The following is a 25,731-nucleotide window of genomic DNA, read 5'->3' as shown; positions in this document are numbered from 1 at the left end:
ATCACATGCTGGAGCCAAAAAGCACATCACCAACAAGGTAGCCTTCTGTCATTTCCTGCACTGCTCCAGGAAAGGCGAGCCGGACCGCCTTCCCCATCTGCCACAAGTCTCTGTCGAAGGAAGGATGTTGTGCTGCCTGGGGAGGTTTTGAAGGCATGATGGAAGGAATGATGGAACGCAGATGCTGCCAAAAGACCTGAGAAGCAGAGCATCACCCATATCCTTTCTCCACAGGACTAGATGGACACCTGTATCCACCTTTGCTTGGCTTTCTTCATATCCTTAATAAGTATAGTTCGAACTTGTGGTTGTGATAACAGCCAGCTGTCTATTTCTGCTGAAATGCCCATGAAGAGGACTGATGATTATGTGATGTTTTAATGCCACTGTTCCTTTCTTGAGGAAGCTACCTGAGTGTGTATAGCAGCTCACCTATTGACATATCTAAGTTAAAAGCTGAGGATGAGGATGTCTGTGCCTACAAGGACTATGTGGTGGGCACTGATGTCGGCTAAACAGACAGAGTAAATTAGAAAGAGTTGAACTTGCTCATGTGACTAAATGCAGTAGTTACACATTTTTGAAATTTAAAAATTGAATAACAATAGTGACTCTAGTAATAATCGGGATCTCTGCAGATTATATTAGTGAAAAGCATTGTGGAGTAGAAACAGGAAAAATGTCTTCAGTCAATGTTTATCTTGAACCTGGCACCCATAGACATGTAGGCTTAGGAGGACAAACGGGGATTAAAAAAAATAGTATTTTGATGCAGAGGACAGCCTTAGATGAACGCTAAGACTGTTTGCTGAAATGGTTGGGAAACAGGATAGTAGGTGATGCCAAAACATCACTTGGCTCTAATGACAATTAGGAAAATTGCTATTTTACTATAAACAGAAATGGCAGCTACTTCCAAGTGATCAAGCTGAGCCTCATTCATGGAGGGATTTTCTAGCTTTCTTTGCCTTATGATGTAATGCTGTGTGAAGTCCTCAGCATCACTTGCAAAGCATTCTTAACAAAAATGTTTATCTGAATCTCATCAAACTTTTAAATGTAACTTCCATTTTAGAAGAAGCACAGGGAATAGAAAAATGAAGGGCACTGTGGGAAAACAGACAGATCTAGAATGTGGAACATTCTGCAAGAAAACTAACATGATCTTTTCAACAGGCAGGAATCATTTAAAAAATATGGACTTCTCTAAATTAAAGAGACTCAGAGATACAAAGAGACTCAAGGCATGAATCCTCATGGGATTCTGGATTGGAGTGATGGTGGAGAGGCATGGGCACAGCTCTAAAAATCGTTTTGGGGAGGTTTAGGGAACCTTGGGTATGGGATGGAAGTTAAATATATGAGGAACTATTGCCTGTTTTCTTAGTTGTGTAAATGGCTTTGAAGTAATATGAGACAACCCTGTTATTTTATTTTTGAGACAGAGTTTCGCTCTGTCACCCAGGCTGGAGGAGTGCAGTGGCGCTATCTCAGCTCACTGCAACCTCCACTTCCCAGGTTCAAGCTATTATCTTGCCTCAGCCTCCTGAGTAGCTGGGACTATAGGCGCCCGCCACCGTGCCCAGCTAATTTTTGCATTTTTAGTAGAGGTGGGCTTTCACCATGTTGGTCAGGCTGGTCTCAAACTCCTGACCTCAAATGATCCACCCACCTTGGCCTCCCAAGGTGCTGGGATTACAGGCCAACTGTGTTATTTGTAAGAAATATTTGCTGGAGTTGTAGAGATAAATTATATGATTTACTTTCAAATCATTTAACCAAAAGCAAGTATGTGCACGTGTGTGAACATGTACATGCACGCAAACACTCATTGCATTTATATATAAAGAGAGGATAAATCACAAAATAAAAGTAGCAAATCTTAATAATTGTTCATCCTAAGTAGAGGATACATTGGTGTTTGTTGCATTATTCTTTTAGTTTTTCTATATTTGAAAATCTTAAAAATAAAATTTTGAAAAAGAAAATCATGAACACAGAATTCCTGGAGAAAAGAACAGAGGCAGAAAACAAAGAATACCTTTAAAAAAATGAAGCCTGAAAAGATTTAGAAAGAATAAAAGAGGACTGAAAAGATTCCTAAAATGTCAGTCATCATAATTAGTTTAAACTGATTTAACATCATATCAAAAGACAATGCCTTAGATTGGATAAAAGTATAATAATCCGACTTTATATTTCTAAAAATCAGTTATATGTTTCTATAAGAGATACCTATAAAATGAAAGCAAATAAAAGTTTAAAATAAACTTTAAATAAATAAAATGGTCATCCACATAATGGACTACTGCTCAGAAGCCAAAACTTCTTACATTTTCAACTGCATGGATGAATCTCACAGACATGATACTGGTTGAATGAATCCAGACACACACAAAAAATATGATATTCTATTTTTATAAAAAGTTTTTAAAAGAAAGAAGTAATCAATGGTGATCGAGGTCAGAATGGTGGTTTTATATGTGGGCCGTAATGACCAGGAAGGGGTGGGATTGACTGAAATTGTTTTTATATGTTGCTCTGTATGGTGACTACACAGTTGTGTAACGAATAAAGATTCACTGAACTGCAGTCTTGAGATTTCTGTTTTTTACTATATGTGCTTTGCCACAGGACCTGGCATCCAGATTCCTATGCTGTGTGTCTTAAATTTCATTTGAGTGGTAGCCTGTGTGGGCTTTAAACCATGGTGCCTGCCATATGTACCCACATAAAACCAGGTGGTTTTGAGAAGCTGAGTTTGTCTTCCACATTTTAAAGTGCAAGTAGGGAAGATGAGTTCAGTTGAGACTGCCTTCTTTTGAATTGACAAATACTTTATTTTTACATAGAAATTAAGATTTGTATTCATTTTTTCCCACTTCCAAGTGATGTACTTAAGATAAAGTTTATGATTTTCAGAAATATCCTTTAACATATTTCTCTCTAAGACCACTTTAATTTTATTCATTTGCTGATTTTCTCAGCCTGTCATGGATTCATTCATATGTTATTATTTGATTTTTAAGGGACACTTGCTATGGAGAGTAGTATTAGGAAAAACATACTTCTTTTAGAAGCCAGAAGTTCTAGATTTGACTGTGGCTGCATCCCTTCCTTTCTATGAAATTATAATTAAGTTACGTCTTTGATTTTCACTTTACTGATCCTTACAATGGGTTTAATAATAGTTTACCAAGGATGTTGTATCATCCAGAGAATTTAGTATTACTTTAAAGTCATTCAGTATTCTGTGTTTGATTAAAGTGAATGGGCTTCTTTCTTGAGAAGTAGATTTATAATTGTTACTATTGGGAAGAGGATTAGAGTGGAATTCATTTCATTTCCTTATACTAGCTCTGCATCCATATAATGGGACACTGTGTTAGGTTTCCTTTGAAAATTAAAAAGAAAACATGATTCAACTGCTAAAATAAAACTGATAGCCAATGTTCTAGTGGAGTTTCCTGATTATTAGGAATTTGGCTAGGAAATCTGGTCTTCTTCACACAAGAAACAATATTATTACACAATGGAATTTGAGAGAAAACTCTATGAAAATCCTTGGCCAAAAGGAAATCAAACAGAGGGTGTATTAGCCAACGTCTTCTGTGGCAATAATTCCAAAATCTTAACAGTTTACAGCAACGCATCTTTATCTGTCACTCTTTCCCTAAGTGGCTGTACCTTTTTACATTCCCATCAAAAGTGCACAAAGGTTCCAGTGTCTCCACATCCTTGCTAACACTCCTTATCTTTTAGGTCTGTGGGGTTGTTTTTTACTGATAATAGCCATCCTAACAGATAGGAGGTTGTGATTACGGTTTTCATTTGCCTTTTTCTGATGATTAGTGATGTTGAGAATCTTCTCATATATCCGTTGGTCAGTGTATATCTTCTTTGGAAAAATGTCTATCTTTGAATAGACATTTGCCCATTTTAAAATTGGCTTATTTATTTTTACTTTTATTATTTTTGCTATTGAGTTATACAAATTTCTTGTGTATTTGGGCTATTAATCCTTTATCAAGGATATAGTTTGCAGATATTTTTCTCATACTGTAGGTTGCCTTTTCACTCTGTTGATTTTTTCTCTGCTATGTATAAACATTTTAGTTTGATGTAGTCCTACTTGTCTATTTTTGCTTTCATTGCCTGCGCTTTGGGTCTCATATCCAGGAAATCACTGTCAAGACTACTGTCATAAAGCCTTTTCCCTCTGTTTTATTCTAGGAGTTTTATAGTTTCAGGTCTTACATTTAAGTCTCTAATCCATTTTGAATTGATTTTTTGTTTATGGTGAAGTAAGGGTAGAATTTCATTATTTTTTATATGAATATACAGATTTTGCAGCATCACTGGTTGAAAAGCCTATCATTTTCCCATTGTGTAAACTTGACACCCTTGTGAAAGACCATTTTATTGTATAAGCATCAATTTATTTCCAGGTTCTCTTTCTGTTCCATGTATCTATATGTTTGCCTATGTACCAGTACCATATTATTTAGATTATTGTAGCTTTGTAGTATATTTTGAAGCAACTCTGGCTTTGTTCTTTTATGTTGCTCTAGCTAGGAATTGCTCTAGCTAGGAATTCTATTACCTTGTTGAATAAATGTGGTGACAGTGGGCACCTTTTGACTTGCTCTTGATCTTAGGAAAAAAAAATGTTTTTGTTTTTCACCATTGAGTATATGGTCTTCATCATGTTAAAGTAATTTTTTTCTATTCCCATTTTGTTGAGTGTTTTTATCATGAAATGTATTGAAATTTGTCAAATGCCTTTTCTGCATCTGTTGAGGTGATGATATACTTTTCATCCTTTCTTCTGTTAATGTGGTGTCTCCTTCTTGCTATGTAGAACCCTTGCATCTGAGAGATAAACCCCACTAGATCATGTTATAGTATCCATTTAATATGCTGCTGAATTCAGTTTGCTAGTATTTTGTTGAGAAATTTGCATCTATATTCATCAATGATATTGGCCTGCACTTTTCTTTACTTGTAGTGTCTTTGACTGGCTTTGGTATCACAGTAATGTTGGCCTCACAAAATAAATTTGGAAGTGTTCCTTCCTCTTTAATTTTTTTGAAGAGGTTGAGAAGAATTTGCATTAATTCTTCTTTAAATGTTTCATGGAATACACCAACATTTCTTCCAACAAAGAAATACAAAAAAAGCTATCTGATCATGTGTATTTCTTTGTTGGAAGATTTATGATTAATTATTGAATCCCTTAATAGTTACAGGTTTGTTCCAAGTTTCTATTTCTTCATGATTCAGTCTACATAGGTTGTATGTTTCCAGAAATTTATCTACCTTTTCTAGGTTATCCAAGCTGTTGACTTTTCCTTGGTGTATCATCATTCATTGTAGTTTCATAATCCTTTTCATTTCTGTGGCATCAGCACTAGTATCTCCTTTCATTTCTGATTAGACTCTACTTATTTTCCTTAACCTAGCTGTTTGTCAATTTCATTGATCTTTCAAAAAACAATTCTTGGTTTCACTGTTTTTTCCTAGTGCTTTTCTATTTTCCATTTCATTTAGTTCTAATCTAATTTTTATTATTTCCTTTCTTCTTACTTTGGGCATAGTTTGCTCTGTTTCTAGTTCCTTGGGGTGTAAATTTAGGTTGTTTATTTGAGGTCTCTCTTCTTTTTTAATGTAGGCATTTACCATTATAATCTTCTTTCTTAGTATTGATTTTGCTACTTCACACAAATTTTGGTATGCTGTGTATTTGTTTTCATTCAGCTAAGGATATTTTCCAAATTCCCTTTTGGCTCCTTCTTTGATCTATTGGTTGTTTAAGATTGTGCTGTTTAATTTCCACATGCTGTGATTGTTTTTCAGTTTTCCTTCTGTTAATTGTTTTTTAGTTTTATTCCATGGTGGTTGGGAAAGATACTTAATTCTGTTACTGTTTTTTGGTTTTATTATGTTGTGGTTGGGAAAGATACTTAAATTCGTCAAGACTCGTTTTGTTACCTAACACATGATCTATCCTATGTGCACTGAATAAGAAAGTGTATTCTGCTGCTATTGACTGTATTTGTCTCTTAAGTATAATTGGTCTTCAGTGTTGCTCAAGCACTCTGTTTTCTTACTCATATTCTCTTTGGATGTCCTATCTGTTATTGAAAGTGGGGTATTGAAATCTCCTACTATTATGGTGTTGCTTTCTCTTTCTCACTTCAATTCTATCAATCAATGTTTACTTCATATATTTGGTTGCTCTGGTACAGGATACATATATATTATCATTGCTATATCTTACTGGTGAATTCACCTTTTTATCATTATAGTGTCCTTCTTTGTCTACTACTTAAAGCCTATTTAATCTGACATAAGTATTGCCACCGCTCCTCTTCTTTTGATTGCTGTTTGTATGGGTTATCTTTTTCCATGTTTTCACTCTCAGCCTATGTGTGTTCTTAAATCTAAAGTGAGTCTCTTGTAGACAGCATATCATTGGACGTGGTTTATAATGTATCTTTTGATAGGGCAGTTTAATCTATTTCTACTTAAAGTAATTACTACGCCAGGCATGGTGGCTAATAGGTGTAATCCTAGCACTTTGGGAGGCTGAGGCGAGTGGGTCACTTGAGGTCAGGAGTTTGAGACTAGCCTGGCCAACATGGCAAAACCCTGTCTCTACAAAACATACAAAAAATACAAAAAAAAATTAGGCATATTGGTGCAACACCTATAGCCCTAGCTGCTTGGAAGGCTGAGGCAGGAGACTCGCTTGAACCCAGGTGGCAGAGGTTAGCTGAGATCACACCACTGTGCTCTAGCCTGGGTGACAGAATGAGCCTCTGTTTAAAAACAATACTAATAAATAAATAATAAAAACACATAAGTATTGATGGGAAATGACTGACTTTTATCATTTTATTATCTTCTATATTCCTTGTAACTCTTTTGTCCTTATCTTTTTCTCTTGCTGTCTTATTTGTGATTTAAAACGTTATTTAGGATCATATTTTGGTTCCTTCCTCATATTCTTTTGTGTGTTTCCTGTAGGTGTGTCTTTCCTGGTTGCCGTGGGGCGTTTCCTGTAGGTGTGTCTTTCCTGGTTGCCGTGGGGCGTTTCCTGTAGGTGTGTCTTTCCTGGTTGCCGTGGGGCGTTTCCTGTAGGTGTGTCTTTCCTGGTTGCCGTGGGGCGTTTCCTGTAGGTGTGTCTTTCCTGGTTGCCGTGGGGCGTTTCCTGTAGGTGTGTCTTTCCTGGTTGCCGTGGGGCGTTTCCTGTAGGTGTGTCTTTCCTGGTTGCTGTGGGGCTTATATAACACGTTTGTAGTTATGATCATCTATTTTAAGATGATCACAGCTTGACTTCAATCACATCCAAAAACTGTACTATTCCACTAGACTCCTTTACGTGATTGTTGTAACAAATTTCATGTTTCTATATTATGTATCCATTAACATAATTTTATAGCCTTTATACTTTTATCTTTTCACTTCTGTATCAAAATTAAAAGCTGTTTATACAATATTTGTAATGTTACGTGTCATGCAATGTTATAGTACTATAATATGTATTTGTGTATGTGTGTGTGCGTATGTATATGTATACATATATATATGCCCACACACACCCCTTTTCCAGTAAATTATATGTTTTCATTTGCTTTCATGTTACTATCTTCATGTTACTTTCATTTCAACTTGAAGGACTTCCTTTAGCATTTCTTATAAGGCAGATTTCTTTGTAAGAGGACTATCATGTCTTGCCTTGGTTTTCTCATTTGCAAAATGGAATGACAGTGGAAATAAATACATCTTTGAAAAGTTTTATGTGACTTGTAAGTATATCTGCAAAATTTAGTTATCATAATTATTACTTTAGCATTTTTTGAGGAAGTTTCCATTATGACATTATGAATTAGTGTAGATTGCAAGGCTTGTGTGTGTTGTGTGTGTGTATGTACGTATGTGTTGTGTGTGTGTGTGCACATGCCCACTGGGTGTAGTTCTGAGGTAGAGACAGAGACTGTTGCCTTAAAATCTGATTGTCCTTTGACCCATAAAATTATGACCCTGCCTGCTCTGGGAACAGTCACTTGCTTCTCCTGAGCTGGGGTGTTCAGTTACTGATTTCCTAAACCAATTTCCTAAATGGGTAATAGCGTTCTGACTCATACAATTCCCCCTACATTTCCTGACTATTTCAGGTGACTATCTCTTCCTCTTTGCCCTTAATGGGGATGTAATGAAGTCACATGTTTCAAAGTCATTGCTGTGTGTCTGGCTGGGGTGGACTACTCTTACATAACGTCTCACTAGAGGGTCAGAATGAAGTTGGCATACGTATTCTACTTCCACCTCAATTTCTAACCAGGTTGAAAAGAAAGAGATCTTAAAATGAGAGGTGGCTTTCAGGGTCTAAAGATCCTCTGGCGGAAAGTGTTTAGTTCGTCATTAGTGTTTCAGATGTGTTAAAAGCACAGGCTTTAGGGTCAGTTTGCTTCATTGTTTAAGCTGTGAACTTGGTTGTATGACTTTAACCTTTTGCAGTCTAGTTTCCTCATCTGTGAAAAGGTGATAATAATAATATTTATTTCACAGAGATTTTATGAAGATCAAATGAGATATTATCCATAAAAATGCTGGCCGGGTGCGGTGGCTCACACCTATAATCCCAGCACTTTGGGAGGCTGAGGCGGGCAGATCACCTAAGGTCAGGAGTTTGAGACCAACCTGGCCAAAATGGTGAAACCCTGTCTCTACTAAAAATACAAAAAAAAAAATTAGCTGAATGTGGTGGTGGGTGCCTGTAATTCCAGCTACTCGGGAGGCTGAGGCAGGAGAATAGCTTGAACCTGGCAGGTGGAGGTTGCAGTGAGCTGAGATCAGCATGGGCAACAGAGCGAGACTCCATCTCAAAACAAAACAAAACAAAACAAAACAAAAAAGCTAAGTATGTTATGTGGCGTATGTGTGGGGACCAATGCATGTTGGCATCAGTATGATTATTTTCATTGGTCTGGCCCTTCAGTAAGTCATTGCTGGGCAACTCGAGTCTAGCTGGGTGCTGGAGAGAGAAACATTAAGTACAACAACAGGTAATACAGTAGAACCTCATGCAGCATATATGAGAACAGAGAGAAGAGAAATGTTAGTTGACACTAAGGTCAGGGCACGTTTCCTAGAGGAAGTAGACCTTGAGGGAAAAGTGAAATTTCCCTGGAGAAAAGAGGCAGGAGAGAGAGAGGCATTTGCCTTCCAGAAGCACCATGCAAGTAAATGTATGGGTGAGTTGGGTCTTTCATTCATATAGTCCACTTATAATTATTGAGTTCTCACTATGTGAGGGGTTCTGTGTTTGACTCAGGGAACACAATGATGAGCAGAGCAAAGCAAAACAAAACAAAACCAAAAACAAAACCTATTCCTGCCCTATGTAGTATGTAACTCTCACTTTTCAGGCAAGATGAGCATGAAACCAATAACCCATAGGAAAGATGTAGGACATCATTGGATGGTGTAGCCTTGAGACTGACTAGGTGTTAGGATGGGAGGTGTCCAATAGGGCCTCTGTGGGTAACTGAGGTTTAAACTGAGACACATGTGGGAATGGGAGTGAGGTAAGGAGAGATAGAGAAGGTCGTGTGCCAGGAGAACAATGATGTCTTCTGGGAACTGAACAAAGTCCACTGTGGCTGAGACATAGAGCACGTGGGAAAAGTATAGAGAGGACACTGGTGAGATAGTGTGGACAAGATCACACGGGGTCTTGGTGGTCATTCTAAGGATGCAGGCTTTTGTCCCAAGTACAACAGGAAGTCACTGACGTGTTCTGTTTATGCAGAGCAATATTTCAAGACTTATGTTTAAAAAAAAAAAAATCTGCTATGTGCAGCATGCATTAATGGGGATTAAAATGGAAGTGGAAAGACCAGTAAGTAGTTGTGACAAGATGATAGTGGCTTGAATTGGAGTAGTGGCAAAAAAATAAATAAATAAACAAACAAATCAACAGTTGTATCTGGTGAGTCCTGAGGCACTTGGTGTAGTTGGAGAATAAGATACACAGTGCTGAGTCACTGACATGATATGTTTGGGCAGTTTTTGAGGAGCAGGGGTATGACATTTCATGCTAAGAAATTTGCATTTATACTATAAAAAGGGCTGATGGAGATGAAGAAGCAGAGAAATGAAATAATCAGATTAGTGTTGTGCATAGAGGGTATTTATTTCTCTTCCCCCCTGCTTCTTGAGCTAAGTACTTATTGAATTTAGAGTAATAGACGAGAGAAAGGGCACAACATTATTGCAAGCAAAGATTGATGGAAAGCGGATGCTTTTGCGTAACAGCACAAAAGAGATATATGAAAGAGAGGTTAAACTTGTCAGTGTGAAAAGCTATTGATCTTGTAAATACTTATCCTGAAGCCACGTAAGCCTTCTCTCAGGCATGACCCAAATATTCCAAACCTCCAATGCAGCCGAGGATGTGAATGTAACTGGATAAGGGATGACCACTGTGGAAACACAATGAGCCAAGACACTTTGTGGAAAGGGGGGGGGTTTACAAAAGTGTTAAAGGAGCCAAGGGATTATAAGATAGAGAAAGGAGAGAGAGAATGTCTAGTGGAGATGGCTTTCCTCCCTGCTAGGAAGAAGGTGCCACTGGGTGGTGTTCTCAGAGCCTAAAACAGAGGCCCCATAACCATTGAGGAGCTAGGAGTAAGTCAGAGACAGAGGGAAAATATTTGGAAAACCAAATTCATTATGTACTTTCTATGATTTGGACCTCAAGTCAAGGGTCATTTTTGAGACTCTTGACACTCAACCTCTGACTGGTCAAGAGTGAAATAATCTGGTTATGAATTGGAACACTCTTCCTTCCCTTCCCTTCCTTGGGTTGATGTGTTTAAGACACTTACATGGGGAGTTCTCAGAAGGGATGGAATATTTGGAGGCTTTTGCAGTCGGCTGAGAAAGAAGGCTGTCTGTCCACAGAGACCAAAACAGACATAAGAACTGTTGATCAAGTGGGAGTCTTTGGGAGGATTTAAAAAACTAAAGAAAAAAGAAAAACCAAAATGTTCTTCCTCTATAAAGTTTTAAGCCTGTTCCACTTAATACGTTTCAGAAAATTTAATAAGGAAAGATAACTTGTTAACCATTCTTGCTGTGTGTTACAGATAACACTAAATTCACTTAAATACGTCTTAGCTTTCAGATAGTAGACACTTTTTCAACAGATTGTGCTCAGCTGTGCTGTGCAGTACTGATTTCTGGGCCTCACTTTTGGTGGTGTACACTGGAGACATTCATTCAGGGAGTGTGTCAAACTTATAATTGTTCATTTTCAGGTTACAGAACTCAACAATGTGAAGAACGTAGCTCGATTGCCAAAGAGCACCAAGAAACATGCCATAGGGATTTATTTCAATGACGATACCTCCAAGACTTTTGCTTGCGAATCAGGTTTGTCTCAGGCAGGGCAGGGGTCTTTTGCTTTTAGATTCTGAATGGATGCTGGGCACACAGTTTAATCTTTTGGACATTTCCACAGATCTTGAGGCTGATGAGTGGTGCAAAGTACTCCAGATGGAGTGTGTAGGAACACGGATCAATGACATCAGCCTTGGAGAGCCTGACTTACTGGCCACGGGGGTTGAGAGAGAACAGAGTGGTATGTAAAGAAAATTCTCTCCTCTCTTTTTCAAAACTGCTTCTGTCTCCATATAATAAAACATAAGACATTTCATTATGTAAAGTTTTTGGGGTATAAAAATGTATAAAGAAATAAATAAAATAACCTTTTATCTAATCCACAACCTGTGTTAACATTTCAGTGTATCTTTTTCTTATTTTCTTTTTCCAATTCATAACATGGATGTATCCACATTAATAATATCAATTAGAAATTTTGGGGAACCTGCTATGTGCCAGTTTGTTGGAAGATGCTTTACTCACCTCAGATTATTTATTATACGTTTCTAGCAATCCTATGGTATAGGTATAATTACATATAGCCCTATGGTATAGGTATAAATACATTTCATAGCAACTCTATGGTATAGGTATAATTCATTTTGCACACGAGGAAACTAAAATTTAGAGGAAGTAAAGACCTTCCTTCAATTCCATTAGCTCACTAGTGTTTGATTCTAGACGATACCGTTGGGCCTATATTTACAGTGTACAGATTTTAAAATGTCATGGGCATTTTTTGGTCTTGCCTTTTTCACTTAAAATGTTATCAACAGCTTTGCAATGCTTTCAATATAATTCAAACTTTATGAATATTTCACCAAATTTAAACCCATCTAAAATCTGTAATGAAAAAAATATATATTTTGTCAAAACACTTGAGCCAACTCTGAGCTCAGCACTCAATCTGGGAATAAATAATTTAAAATAATAATAACCAAAATATTCATGAACACTTCAGCAAAAATCAATGTTGATTTACAGAACAAACCTGGATGTGAGGAATCATTTCTTTGTCTCCTAACAGCTGAGCCTGGGGATAGGGTAGATCAGATCACAGAGCTCTGCTTTAGCTGGCTGACTTGATCATGAGGGCATGCCACCATGGAAAGGTCTGTGGGTCATCTGGTTTGATTACGGACATGGCAGAGATGGAATTGTACTGACTCTTTCTGTAGGTGCACACTCCAGTGTCAGTAAAAAAATACTGTCCCTCCCAGTTGGAACTATGTCTTCATGACACATTTACAATCTGTGACTGTTTTGGATACAACATGTCTACCATAACCCATCTCCATGGAAGTGTTATTGACTGAGACCTAGAGGCGCTGGATAATTCAGAGGAGCCTCTTTGTAGGTTGGAAAATTGAGTTACAGAGAAGTTAAGTCATTGATGGGGTTACACAACCAATCCCCAGGCTCCTGCTTCTCTGGTTCACTAAATCAGGATGCCCCAGGCAGAGAGCATACATAGGAGCCAAGCATAAAGAAAACCTGGCAGGTTTTGATTATGATTCATTTTTTCACCTAGAGTGCTCAGATCAGCACTTTTCACAAATTTGTATTTGGGAAGCAGTATCCTGACAGCACCACAGTCTGAATTTAAAAATTGGTGGTGCCCAGGAGATACCTTTCCCACAGCAGCTTTCTGTGCCTCCGTTTCCTCTTCTGTTAAATGGAAATAATAGCTCTGGTCTACAAGTATCAAAGATTATTATAAATTCAACTAAGTCCTCTCAGGCCCTTTACAATGTTAGTTAGTATGACTTCAAGTGATTGTAAATAAAATGGTTACTCTACCACTATTGCTGTTATTCTTTTTAAATTTTTATTATTTTTTCCTACCTCTCCCCTGCTGTTATTCTTGAGTGAGGTAGGACTTAGAGAAAGTCTAAGCAAATAGATTCATAATGATCTCTCTTACCTTTTACTTAATATAGATAGTCTTCCTTACTTGGAAGTTTCAAGGGGGGAATATGCTCAATTAGAATACATTTTTTTCAAATAATTACTAGCAATCAATGAATATTTGCTTATTGGGAGCATGAAATAATTTAAAAATTTTGAATAGTAGATAATGGAACACATTTCATGAACACAATCCCGGCATTACTATTTACTAAATTCAACTAAAATCTATGAAAATTCAAATGACTATCTTATTATAAAACAATGTATTTAAAATACCACTAATATAAAATTGTTAATGCCGCAATGTCATATGTAGGCAAGCTATCATAATGATGTATAGTTGGAAAGATATTTGCTATAATAATATTTTTGTTCATATTTCACTGAAAGACTTTGACTCAAAAACTTCTTAAAGAAGTTTCCAGAAATATAACAGAAATATGGTGACTGTAACTGCAGGGATGAAAATTAGGTTGCAGTAATCAGCCAAGCAGTTTATGTAGAATAATTTTGGTTGCATTTTAGTAATCATCCAAATATGCAATGAACATTTCTTTCCAGTATTTTGCTAAAAAAAGTTCTTTGTTAAAACTAGTTCAAATATATGCATTGGCATTTTCCCAAATTCTTGGCCAGTGAAGTGCTTAGTATTACTGTGGAGTTTTGTTTAAATGATTTGGGATACAGTTTTATTCATTTAGTTATAGAAATTACAAGTTGATCAATATCACTTTAATAACATTAAACCATGACATAGTTGTTTTGCACCTGCATCTTTTGTGAGCACAAAAGTGTGGATCTAGTTAATGTGTTCTTGGCAGGAAAAAAAAATGTTTTTAATGGTTTTATTGCTTTAGACTTTTATTGGCATACACATTTTTATTATGCAAATTTAAAAATTCTAAAAATGGTCGTTGCTCATGTAAATAGTGCTTAGTGTATGCTGACAGTCAGACTGTATCATTATTATGTTATTTAATAGGATCTGCATTTAAGAAATTATTTTCTGGGACTGTTAATTAATGGGAAAGGTTTATCTTTCTGAATATGCAACCAAAATCCAGAATGTGAACTTGAATTGTTTTTAAATGCCTCTATGTTCCTACAATGTCTTTGATGTTTTATTCCTGGGGATTTTAGACTAACCCTTTGTTTTTCTCCCAGAGAGATTCAATGTGTATTTGATGCCATCTCCTAACTTAGATGTACATGGCGAATGTGCCTTGCAGATTACATATGAGTATATCTGTCTTTGGGACATCCAGAATCCCAGAGTCAAACTCATCTCTTGGCCGCTAAGCGCCCTGCGGCGGTATGGACGTGATACTACGTGGTTTACTTTTGAGGCAGGGAGGTGAGTTTAATGACTTTTAATGACTATTTTTCTGTTTGTTTGTGTGTGTGTGTGTGTGTGTGTGTGTGTTCATTTTTACTAGGCTCGCATCATATGAGGCGGTAGGTTTACATATGAGACCCAACTGAAATACACTTGAGAAATTCATAGAGTTGCAATTACATACTAGGAGGGGTCTTGTAAAATATTTATATATTCAACATGGCTTTTCTCCCCTGTGGAAGATTCTAATGTTTCACACGCATGATACAAATTTTCGTTACACAGTTTGTTTCCATACCACAAACTGAAGTTGATCCAAGTAGAAATGTTAACAAGGTACCATTTCCTGGGTCAAGCTGAACAGAGGCGAGCTTCTTGATTTTGGGAAACTTTCATATTATTATTTCACTTATGTTTCCTCATCTGAGTTAACCGTGGTAGATTATTAATATGAGGGACCATGGAGTTTTTACCAGCTGCAATTTCTTGAGTTCCATCTATTTGGCTTACAGTGTAAGGATTCCCATGAATACTGGAAGAGATTAATGCTCAAACTTGCTCTTTGTGATACCTACTAAGCACTTTCTGGGTTTTCTCTTTTTCCTCTTAGGGTTAATCTGGGAGAGATAAAATAGTGCCAATAATATATGGGTTGGTTGCTACCTACAAAAAGACTCCTCTAGTTAGAATTCTATTTTCCTTGTCCTTCACTTCTCCCTCAGAATTTAGGATTCATTTGGGAACACTGCAGATTTTTTGTTTGTTTGTTTGTTTGTTTTGTTTTGTTTTGTTTTTTGAGATGGAGTGTTGCTCTGTCTCCCAGGCTGGAGTGCAGTGGCGCGATCTGGGCTCACTGCAAGCTCCACCTCCCGGGTTCACGCCATTCTCCTGCCTCAGCCTCCAGAGTAGCTGGTACTATAGGCACCACCACCACGCCAACTAATTTTTTGTATTTTTAGTAGAGACGGGGTTTTTCACCGTGTTAGCCAGGATGGTCTCGATCTCCTGACCTCGCACCTTGGCCTCCCAAAGTGCTGGGATTGCAGGCGTGAGCCACCGCGCCTAGCCAGATAAATTTTCTATTTTAGAATTTTAAATGCCTAAATTTTAAGAAGTATGAGTTCTTCTGTATATGGCCTGACATTACACTGAAATTAAAAACCGTCAACTTGTGATGTTAAATAACAATTGCTTGTAAAAGCAGACAGTTACTGCTGACGGGAATATGACTCTTGATATAAGGAAAGTAAACACAGAAGTTCTAAACACCCCAATCCACGTGAATGGGTAACAGTAGTGGTCCCCTCTAACTAATCTGTTCATTCCATTTTAATGAACAAAGCCCAATTATTTAAAATTTACGTTTCATCTGTAGTCCCAGCTACTCAGGAAGCTGAGGCATGAGAGTGGTGTGAACCTGGGAGACGGAGCTTGTGGTGAGCCGAGATCGTGCCACTGCACTCCAGGCTGGGTGACAGAGTGAGATTCCGTCTTGGGAAAGAAAAAAAAAATTTACATTAAAAAAAATCAAAGCCCAATTATTTAAAATTTACATTTCAGAAATATGATCAACTTGATGTTCTTACAACTGTCTGGAAAGTTTTTTACTTTATACTTGTCATGTAGCTCTTTTCTGGTCTATTTTATTTTTAAGTACCTAGAAACAAGTTGGTAAATCTTTCAAAGACTGTAAAAGTTATCACAGAAAATAAACCTTTAATGTTTACAGCAATGTTTTTGTTTTGTGAGAATTACTTATTTATTCTTCTTATAAGAAAATCCCAGGCCAGGACAGTGGCTTATACCTGTAATCCAAGCACTTCAGGAGGCCAACACAGGAGGATTGCTTGAGCCCAGGAGTTTCAGACCAGGCTGGGCAACATAGGGAGACCCCATCTCTCCAACATTATTCTATTATAAAAACAATTGCACATGTATATTCATCACAGCACTATTCACAATAACAAAGACATGGAGTCAACCCAAATGCTCATCAATGATAGACTGGATAAAGAAAATGTAGTACATATATACCATGGAGCACTATGCAGCCATAAAAAAGAATGAATCATGTCCTTTGCCAGGACAAGGATGGAGCTGGAGGCCTAATACCTTAGCAAACCAATATAGGAACGGAAAACCAAATACTACATGTTTTCACTTATAAGTGGGAGTTAAATCATGAGAACACATGGATACATAGAAGGGAACAACACATACTGGGGCCTATCTGAGGGTGGAGGATGGGGAAGGGAGAGGGTCAGGAAAAATAAGTAATGGATACTAAGCTTAATACCTGCATGATGAAATAATCTGTACAATAAGTCACCATGACACAAATTTACCTATGTAACAAACCTGTACATCCTGCACGTGTACCCATGAACTTAAAAGTTAAAAAAAGGAAAATAAGAATACCTATTCATTACTGGATATATTGTAGAAAAAATAAAAGCGAATTAAATGAAAAAAAAATTAGCCAGGCATATAGTGCCACACACCTGTGGTCTCAGCTGCTGCTCCAGACACTGAGGTGGGAGGATCACTTGAGCCTCAGAGGTCGAGGCTGCAGTGAGCTATGGTCATGCCACTACAGTCCAGCCTTGGGCGACACAGTGAGACCTTGTCTCAAAAAAAGAAAACAACAACAAAAGAAAATCCCTATAGAAAATTAATAATTTTTTTGGTAAGGTTGGTGTATTTTTTCCTTTAGGTCTCAGAAATTATTTATGCATTAACTATAACCAGTGAAATCTAAGTATTGAAAATGTTTTATAATATAAATAGACTTTTCTATGACTATATATCTCAAAACACCTCCATTCATATTTCATATTGATGTGTAAGAGAATTCTACATCGATCAAGACTCTTTGGATCTGTTTTGGACAGTACTTATTCAATTATTAATATTTTAAAATCATTTTTTATTTACCATTTACAGGAAATAGTAGTAGAAAAAGTGTATAGCTTTTTATGGCAGTGTTTGAAGACCAAAACCTTAGTAAATTTTATTAGTATCTCATGTCTATTTTAAACTTAAAAACGTACTATCTTATTAATTTTCCAGGTACAGGATGAACACTATACATATCCTGCAAACATTTAGTTTATTCATATTGAAATCCAATAGAACTGCTAAGGACTTAGGTGATTACTTAAAAGATGTTGATATTTCTCCTAAGTGCTGTAGGAAACCATAGAGACTTGGAGGCTGGTATGTTTGAGTCTCTGTGTGTGTATGAGATGTGTGTATATGGGTTGTGTGAGTATGTGATGTAATTGTGTTAATAGTTTATAAAGGGCCGGACGCGGTGGCTCACACCTGTAATCCCAGCACTTTGGGAGGCCGAGGCAGGCGGATCACGAGGTCAGGAGATCGAGACCATCCTGGCTAACACGGTGAAACCCCATCTCTACTAAAAATATAAAAAGTTAGCCGGGCATGGTGGTGGGAGCCTGTAGCCCCAGCTACTCCGGAGGCCGAGGCAGGAGAATGGCGTGAACCCAGGAGGCGGAGCTTGCAGTGAGTGGAGATCGAGCCACTGCACTCTAGCCTGGGTGACAGAGCGAGACTCTGTCTCAAAAAAAAAAAAAGTATATAAAGGTCACTTTGACCACATTGTGTGGACAGTAGGATAGAGGAGATAGGTATGGATGTGGGTGATATTGAACCGGCTCAAGTGAAACAATGATGGATGAAAAGATATATTGGTGACATAAATTCCAGAACTATTTCAATGGTCTTTACCAACATGCTGACTTGGAAGATATAAGTGTTTTATTCCATGACTTTGATGACCCCTTTATAGTCCATCCATTTGCTTATTTAATCCAAGAACTCCATTGGTTAGATGATTATAATATTCACAACCCGGGCCACTCAATGTTGTATCTCCAGTATTGTGGGGACATAGACTATTTATTGATTTTGAATAGCATTATTCTAATGCATTGGCCATGTTTTGCAGGCCTGGTGCAAACTTGCGATTGAATGGTCAGAAAGGAAAGTGTGGGAATTGTATGCTTAGGGTCTTACTTCTCAAACAGCATGGTGTAGTACACGAAGTACGGATTCAGAATTTAGAGAGACCCTGGGTAATCTCTTTTTTTTGCTAGCTGCTAACCTTGAACAAAGTTCTTAACTTTCCTTGTAAATTTATTGGAGTAATAACTTTCTTGCAGGTTTGTTGTAGGTAAAGGCAGAAATGCGTGTAGATGACCTCGAAGGATGCTGGGCTTCTCCTAAATAGTATCTTTGGTATTCTATTATGATTACTTTTGGAGCAGAACATGGGCTTGCAGGCTAGTGTTAAATGCAAGGTAAAATTACTATTTTATATTTTGCCTGAAACTCAAATAAAGATAAATTTTTATAGTTACCATCAAGATGCTCAGGATAATAAGATCATTCGTGTTCCACCAAGCATGAAGCTTTCATGTCTGCCTTGCTTTATTAGTGAAGATAATTTTTTCCTTGGCTATTTTTGGATGTGTTGAAACAAGCCAGTTTTATATTAACCAATATAATTTTCCCCATCTCTCACATCAAGAAGTGAGCAGAAGTTGTCTGTCTAAGCAAATAGTTTTCACATATCCCACATGCATCTGCAAAAACTTAACAATATCCTCTAGAACACAGGAAATCTGTCTTGGACACATTTCTGCTCATATTCAACCTCTCTTAGAACTAGAACTGAGTGTTATTCCTGCTCAGTGGCCCTGTTTCACCCCACCAAAGCTGACAGTGGGACATGTGTAATAGACTGAACTGGAAGTTGAAGGAAATGAAGTAAAATTACAGTTCTATCACATACTAGCTGTGGGAATGTGGATATGTCACTTAACTCACTGAGCTTTATTTCATTGCAACCTGTAAATTGGGAACACATATATTACTTGTCTTACAAGATTGCTATGAAGATTAAATAAAGGCACGTGTAAAGACACCTGGAATAGTGCCTGGATGTGGTAGGCAGCTGTATCAACCCAAACTGGTACAGAAAAGAAACTCATTGACTTCCATAAACTCAAAGTCTGAGGAGTAAAGATGGCTTCAAGCTTGGCTTAGCTCAGTGTCCAAATGATATTCCCAGGTTTTATTTGACAGTTCTGTTTCTTCTAAAATAGTTTCATTCTAGCTCCATATGGTGACTTTCAGGAGCTTTGAGATCTCCCCACACTATCTCAGTAGAAGAGAGATATGTTACTACTCTCTGCTGTCATTATATATACTATGTGTCAAGCACTGCACTTTACACAAAGCTCACAGGGTACAAACGCAATGAGGGTGGTTCTCTGAAGGCATGAAGAGAGTACTGTTGCCATCAGAAGAGGAGTGGAGGTGAGGTTTTTAAAAACTAACAAAATATGTACAATATAGCATTTAATAATTGCTCAAAACAAATTAGGTCAAGAGGCTATTTGACTGCAATTAACATTTGCACTCACAATGGTGCTGATTTCCAGGGCAGTGGTTCTTAGCCAGAGGTGATTTTGCTCCCAGGGGCCATTTGATAATGTCTGGAGACATTTTTGATTGTGACAGCCTAGGCAGGGGATGTTACTGGCATCTAGTGCATAAAGGGGCCAGAGATGCTGCTAAACATCCTACACTGCACAGAACAGTCCTCGACAACAAAGGATTATCAGGTCTAATCATGTGGTTGAGAAACCCGACTCTAGCAGGTGTATGAGCCATTGAAAATCATCACTGCCATTTATTGAGCCCTTACTATAAGAAAGCCTCTGTGCTAAGAGGCTCATTACCTCATGTAAGCTACTCATTATCATATCAACTAGGGGATACAGTTATTTCCATCTTAAAATGAAACTTGGCAATGGCAAGAGGTCCAAAGACACAAGGCTGATAAATTCAGGACTCACGCTCAGATCTTTTACTTCCAGACTCTATAGATTTCTAAGAAGGCTCACCTTCTACTGGAGGTTAGCCTAGTTCTTAGTTAACTTCTGCAGAGCTGAGGAAGAGCAAGCGTGCTTACATAACCAAAGCTTGCTAAATCCATTTTGGATGATCTTGTGAGCATATTATCCTTTCCCACTGAAGCAGCCTCAATATGAGTAAGGCATCTGTCAATAAGCCACAGACTTGCAAAGATGCTGGTGATGTAAATATCCCTCCTGAGCTGTGCACTGGGGTATAAATGTCCTTAGTTTGACTTGACTTTTTGGAACTCCCTATATGTTCTCTTAGTTTGGAGTGTAGGCACATACAGCCAGGATTGTTCATCTTTCCAGGGTAGCACTCTGCGGATCACAGGTCGTTAGTGTCTTCTGCACATGTGTTTCTCCTTCTCCTCCTGGTATCAGAAAATCTGACCATAGTCTCTATTTTTTGAGGAAATTCAAAATTGGAATATAACATTTTTAATAAGATGAATTGCACAATTAATGACCTTTGGAGACAGAGAATAATTAGTTTATCTTGGGGGCTAAGGGATATAGTTACTTATTTTGTTTGAAATTTTCTTAGTCTTTTGTTTGTTTCTTTCCACTTCAAAGCCCTGAAACCTCACTGAGGCACATCAGACTGACAGGGGCACTAATTTTTTATGGGAAGATGCAGTTGACATGAAGTTCTAACTGCAGCATCACCCCCCTTGGAACCATTCTTGCAATGTGATTGTGTAGAGGAGGGTGGCAGGTGTCCAGTACCTTTCTCTGTTAACTGTACAGCTCGCTGCTGAGTTAGCATGCTTCAGTGTCAGACTTTGCCTTACCTCCTGACTGATTTAAATTAATACCCTGGGCTTTGCACCTGCAGGAGCTACAGAAGCTCAGGTGACATTTAGCAGAACGTACTAAATAATTACCGCACATGAGTGCCTTTCTTCACGAGCTGGAGAGAGTCTCTCTTGTGCTTTTGACATGGTTTTAAGAGAAACTTTTAGGTATGCCAAAAATATGTGAAAATCCAAATTGCAAATACAAATACTTTTCCTGAAATGGAGTTCACAAGTGGTTTCTGAAATAGATTTTTATTTATTTGGATATAAAGGCATCTGAACAGCTTTAGAAAATAATTTGTTTCTTGCATATTTCACCCTAAAACCAGCCTAATTGGGGAAATAATTTTTTATTCAAGAAAAAAAATTGTTTTCTCCTCTAATTGGTGAGTTTACACTACTAATGACAATTATTTTGATAGCTTATGAATATTTTCTATTTATCTCTTTGAATATCTGAAATATATGTCTATTTGAATATTTGAAAGCTACATGTTCCCAGTTTATCTTCTTAGTAGCTTCTTAGCAATCTCCCACTTCTGAATGTTTTACAGAGCATACACTTATCCTTATTGAAGAATTTAAAGCAGGTAAGCAATCCAGTATACTCAACCCCCCCCAACTATGTTGAGTATAACAATTAGAATACAAGTGTGCTGGATCTAACACAAGTTTGCTCCGGAGAAGTAAAATCCTCTTCTTTTGTAAGAAAAAGGGAACAAACATTGTGTCATTTAAATGGTCACTTGTTATTCATTAGCATTTTCCTCAAAAATAATTTCAATTACAAAGATAATGCACATATTATAAATATTCCAGTAGTAGCGGCATGTATGAAATCAGAAGGAAGCATTGTCTTTTCTACTCCACAGAGTAACCTCTTTAATAATCATCTTAATGGATGTTCCATTATTGCATGTCTACTGTCTACCACACACTGTGCTAAGTGAGAGGTATGAGGACAAGCAAGACAAGGCCACAATTGTAAGAGGCTTAGCTAGATCCTATCCACCTCTGAGCTTCTGTGATTTTATTAAATAGCATGTGCAATTCTTGAAAGAAAGGATGACTTTTTTCTGACCTTTGAGGCAAAATTAGGCACTCAGCAATATACCTTGTCTGTGGCCATCTTTAATGTAGGTGATGGCCCACTGGTGTTTGTGATTACTTTATTTGAGATGGTATGTTGGAATTCTAGAAAGGACTAGTAAAAATGAATCATTCTTTCCTTCATGCAATATTCACCTAGTGCACCCTAATGCCTGGTGTGGTTTTAAGCACTGCTGATATAGCAGTGAAAACAACATACAACTTACTCAATAGAGGAGAGAGATATAGACAATGACAAACATTTTAAAAGGTAAAATAGATGTCAGATTGAGTCCCACAGTGAAAAATAAAGTTGGGAAGGACAATAGACAGTGCCAAAGAATGGGTGCAGTTTTAAAGAGAGTGAGCAGGACTGGCTTTACTGAGTAATGTTAAGAGGTAAGAGTGTGAGCCATGTAGGAATCTGGGGGAAAAGCATTTCTTCCAGAAGGAAGATGGAAGAAGATGCTGAAGAGGAAGTATTCAAAGAAGAACCAGGAGGTTAGTGTGTCTGAGCAGAATCAATGGATGGGAAGCCACATGACACAGGTGGAGATGCAGCAGGGTCAGGCCATGTGGAGCCTGAAGGTGGTTGTAAGGAATTTGGCATTTAGTCTTAGTCTGATGGGGAGCCATCAGGGGCTGTGTAGAGTTGGACAACTACAGAGTTTGAGCAAGTCCCCAAGATGGCTCTCGCTTCTGACACCACCTGCAAGTTCACGGGTTTCCAAAACTACCCTAAGATTTAGTAAGTCACTGAAATGACTCCCAGAGCTCACCAAAACTTATTAAACAGAGTTATGGTTTATCACAGTAGGGCATAGAGAATGAAATCAAGCAAGCAAAGAAGCACATGGGAGGGAGTCCAGAGAAGTACCAAGTGTGGAGCTTCTGTTATCTTCTCCCTGTGGAATCCAGGCATGCTGCTTTCCTCCTACCAACATGTGACATTACACATGGAGCATTGTCCACCTAGATGCCCCTGAGCCACCACTCACAAAGATTTTACTGGGCTCCATTATGTACGTGTGATTGATTGGTGGCCCACGTGGTGGATCTCAGCCTCCAGGCTGGCTAATACCACATGACCTGAAGCCCTTAGCTTGAGTCATATTGTTCCTATCTGTCTAGCTAAGTTTCCAGGCAGGCAAACATTACCTTGCAGGAGATCCTAGCCAAGGGCTATTTTTAGACAAGGTTAAATTCTTCTCTGCGCTAGAGGTGTTAAGCAAAGAAGTGACATATCTTTTTTTTTTTCTTTAAGACTTTCTCAGGCTAAAACCAGTTACAGGGTATTGTAGTACTCATGTGAGGGACAAGAATGGCTGTAGGCATGTGGGTAATGGTGAATATGGTCTTAAGTGTTGGATAATGATAGGTTTTTAAGCTAAAGCTAGACGGATTTACTGACAGATTGGATGTGGACTAAGAGGGAAAGGGAAGTGCTAGGCACCCTCCAGGAGCAGCTAAGACTGCAGAGAAAGGGTGCAGAGTGGGCACTGGAGCTGAGGATTTTCCAGAGGTCAGTTTTGGAAAGGCTAACTTCAGGGCTCATTCAGCAGTTTACCCCACTTACTAAGCCGCCGTTTCATCCTGTCAGGGATTAGTAAAGCTACACGTTGCGTTTGAGTTTAGAACTGTTAAAAGCACGCTAATTCCAACCCATTTCTTATAACTGCTACTGCAGGAAGAATGTGTGAAAATGCTTTCTTCACACAAGGAGTTAGATCACATCACAAAGCAAAATGGAACAAAGTGATTTCCTTTGACTTTATGCATATCATAAGTGATAAAGAACAGACACGATTAATAAACAACCACTGTCTGTTATCCTAGCTTTGTTCTATGACTACAGATAGTAGTTCATTTATTCTTTTGTTTGTTTGTTTTTCCACAAACCTTCAAGTCCAGACAGTAAGTATTACAATTTACATCTAAAAGGGATAGTGAAAGTCTCTGTGCATATTTGAGGGAACTCTGGCTGTTAGGAAACCTGTGCTAGTGACCACGAAATGGCAGGAGGAGGGCCACAGTGTGGCCCTGCGCAGTCTGCACTGAGGCCTTTCTCTTCACTCTGCACTCCAGCTAATAAGCTTTATATCTCATAAGGTGTGCTAATCCTCCAGCACAGACACTGTACTTCACTGGAGCTGGAGAAACAAAACACCCAATTTTTGCATCCTAGGTTTCTTTAGTTAAAGCTGATCCTTTTCTTAGAGGGCAATTCCTATTTCTGAATTCATATTTTCATTCTCAAAGAAGAGGTTTATTTTATTCTGTTTTCAGCCACCCATGAGCCTCCACATCACTCTTTCTCCCAGTCACACACATTCCATTCCCATACATCTTCGTCATTATTGCTTCCCCACTGCTGTTCTGGGTTGCAAGCCGCCCCCATTTCCTTCAAGGCAAGTATGTGGTTGTGCCTCTCTCATGAGGTTTTTCCAGAGTCCTGTTCTCTTTGGCTTTGACATTTTAAAGGGTTAAGCTAGCAACAACAACAGATTCTAATTAAATGCTTATTTGATGTCGGATCCTTTGCTAAATACAAAACGCAATCTCCCACCATCCTGTGTGCTTTGGGAGACCTTGTTATTCACGTTTGAAATAGGAAGTCATGGAGACTTTGAGAAGTCAAGGAACTCGTCCAGGGTTGTGATTGCATCATGGGAGGGAGCTGGGATTGAGACTTCTTATATTCCAGACGCTGCTCCACATCACCTGGAGCAGGGCTCTAGGAACTAGACTTGTGTTTCCAAAAATGTGGCATGATTTTGGGCAGTACAGGTGATGTTAAATAAATGTGAGTCTCACAGTGATAAGGTCATTTTCTTTTCTGTTTACTTTCTGATCCTTTTGGTTGAATAATGGAGAAACCATTCAGTTGGATGCTGCATGCCTGACACACATCTCTAAAACTTTCTAATATACTTGTGTTACTAAGAAGTGAGCAAACTTCTAGCTCAGATCTTTGGCAGCAAGAGGATGTAGCAGAGTTTTATAACAATTTTTTATTTATTTATGTATTTTTTTATTTTTTGAGATGGAGTCTTGCTCTACTGCCCAGGCTGGAGTGCAGTGGCATGATCTCGGCTCACTGCAACCTCCACCTCCTGGGTTCAAGCAATTCCTTGCCTCAGCCTCCCAAGTAGCTGGGATTATAGGCACACGCCACCACGCCTGGCTAATTTTTGTATTT

At 38.1% G+C, this 25,731-nt stretch overlaps 1 protein-coding gene across 2 annotated transcripts in view; it reads left to right on the top strand.

Moving 5' to 3' along the window:
* The window catches only part of DOK5 (docking protein 5), a 172,956-nt gene that overhangs the window by 98,270 nt on the left and 48,955 nt on the right, over positions 1-25,731 (top strand). For both annotated transcript variants that reach the window (XM_010363356.2, XM_010363355.2), the window contains exons 3-5: positions 11,328-11,442; positions 11,531-11,650; positions 14,527-14,716. In XM_010363356.2, the coding sequence (XP_010361658.1) occupies positions 11,328-11,442; positions 11,531-11,650; positions 14,527-14,716 (425 nt within the window). The remainder of the gene's footprint in view (positions 1-11,327; positions 11,443-11,530; positions 11,651-14,526; positions 14,717-25,731) is intronic.

This window comes from Rhinopithecus roxellana, chromosome 13, assembly GCF_007565055.1.
Source record: "Rhinopithecus roxellana isolate Shanxi Qingling chromosome 13, ASM756505v1, whole genome shotgun sequence".
NCBI classification, from domain to species: domain Eukaryota; kingdom Metazoa; phylum Chordata; class Mammalia; order Primates; family Cercopithecidae; genus Rhinopithecus; species Rhinopithecus roxellana.
The sequence above is the reverse complement of the archived record's forward strand: the minus strand, read 5'-3'. Positions and strand labels throughout refer to the sequence as shown.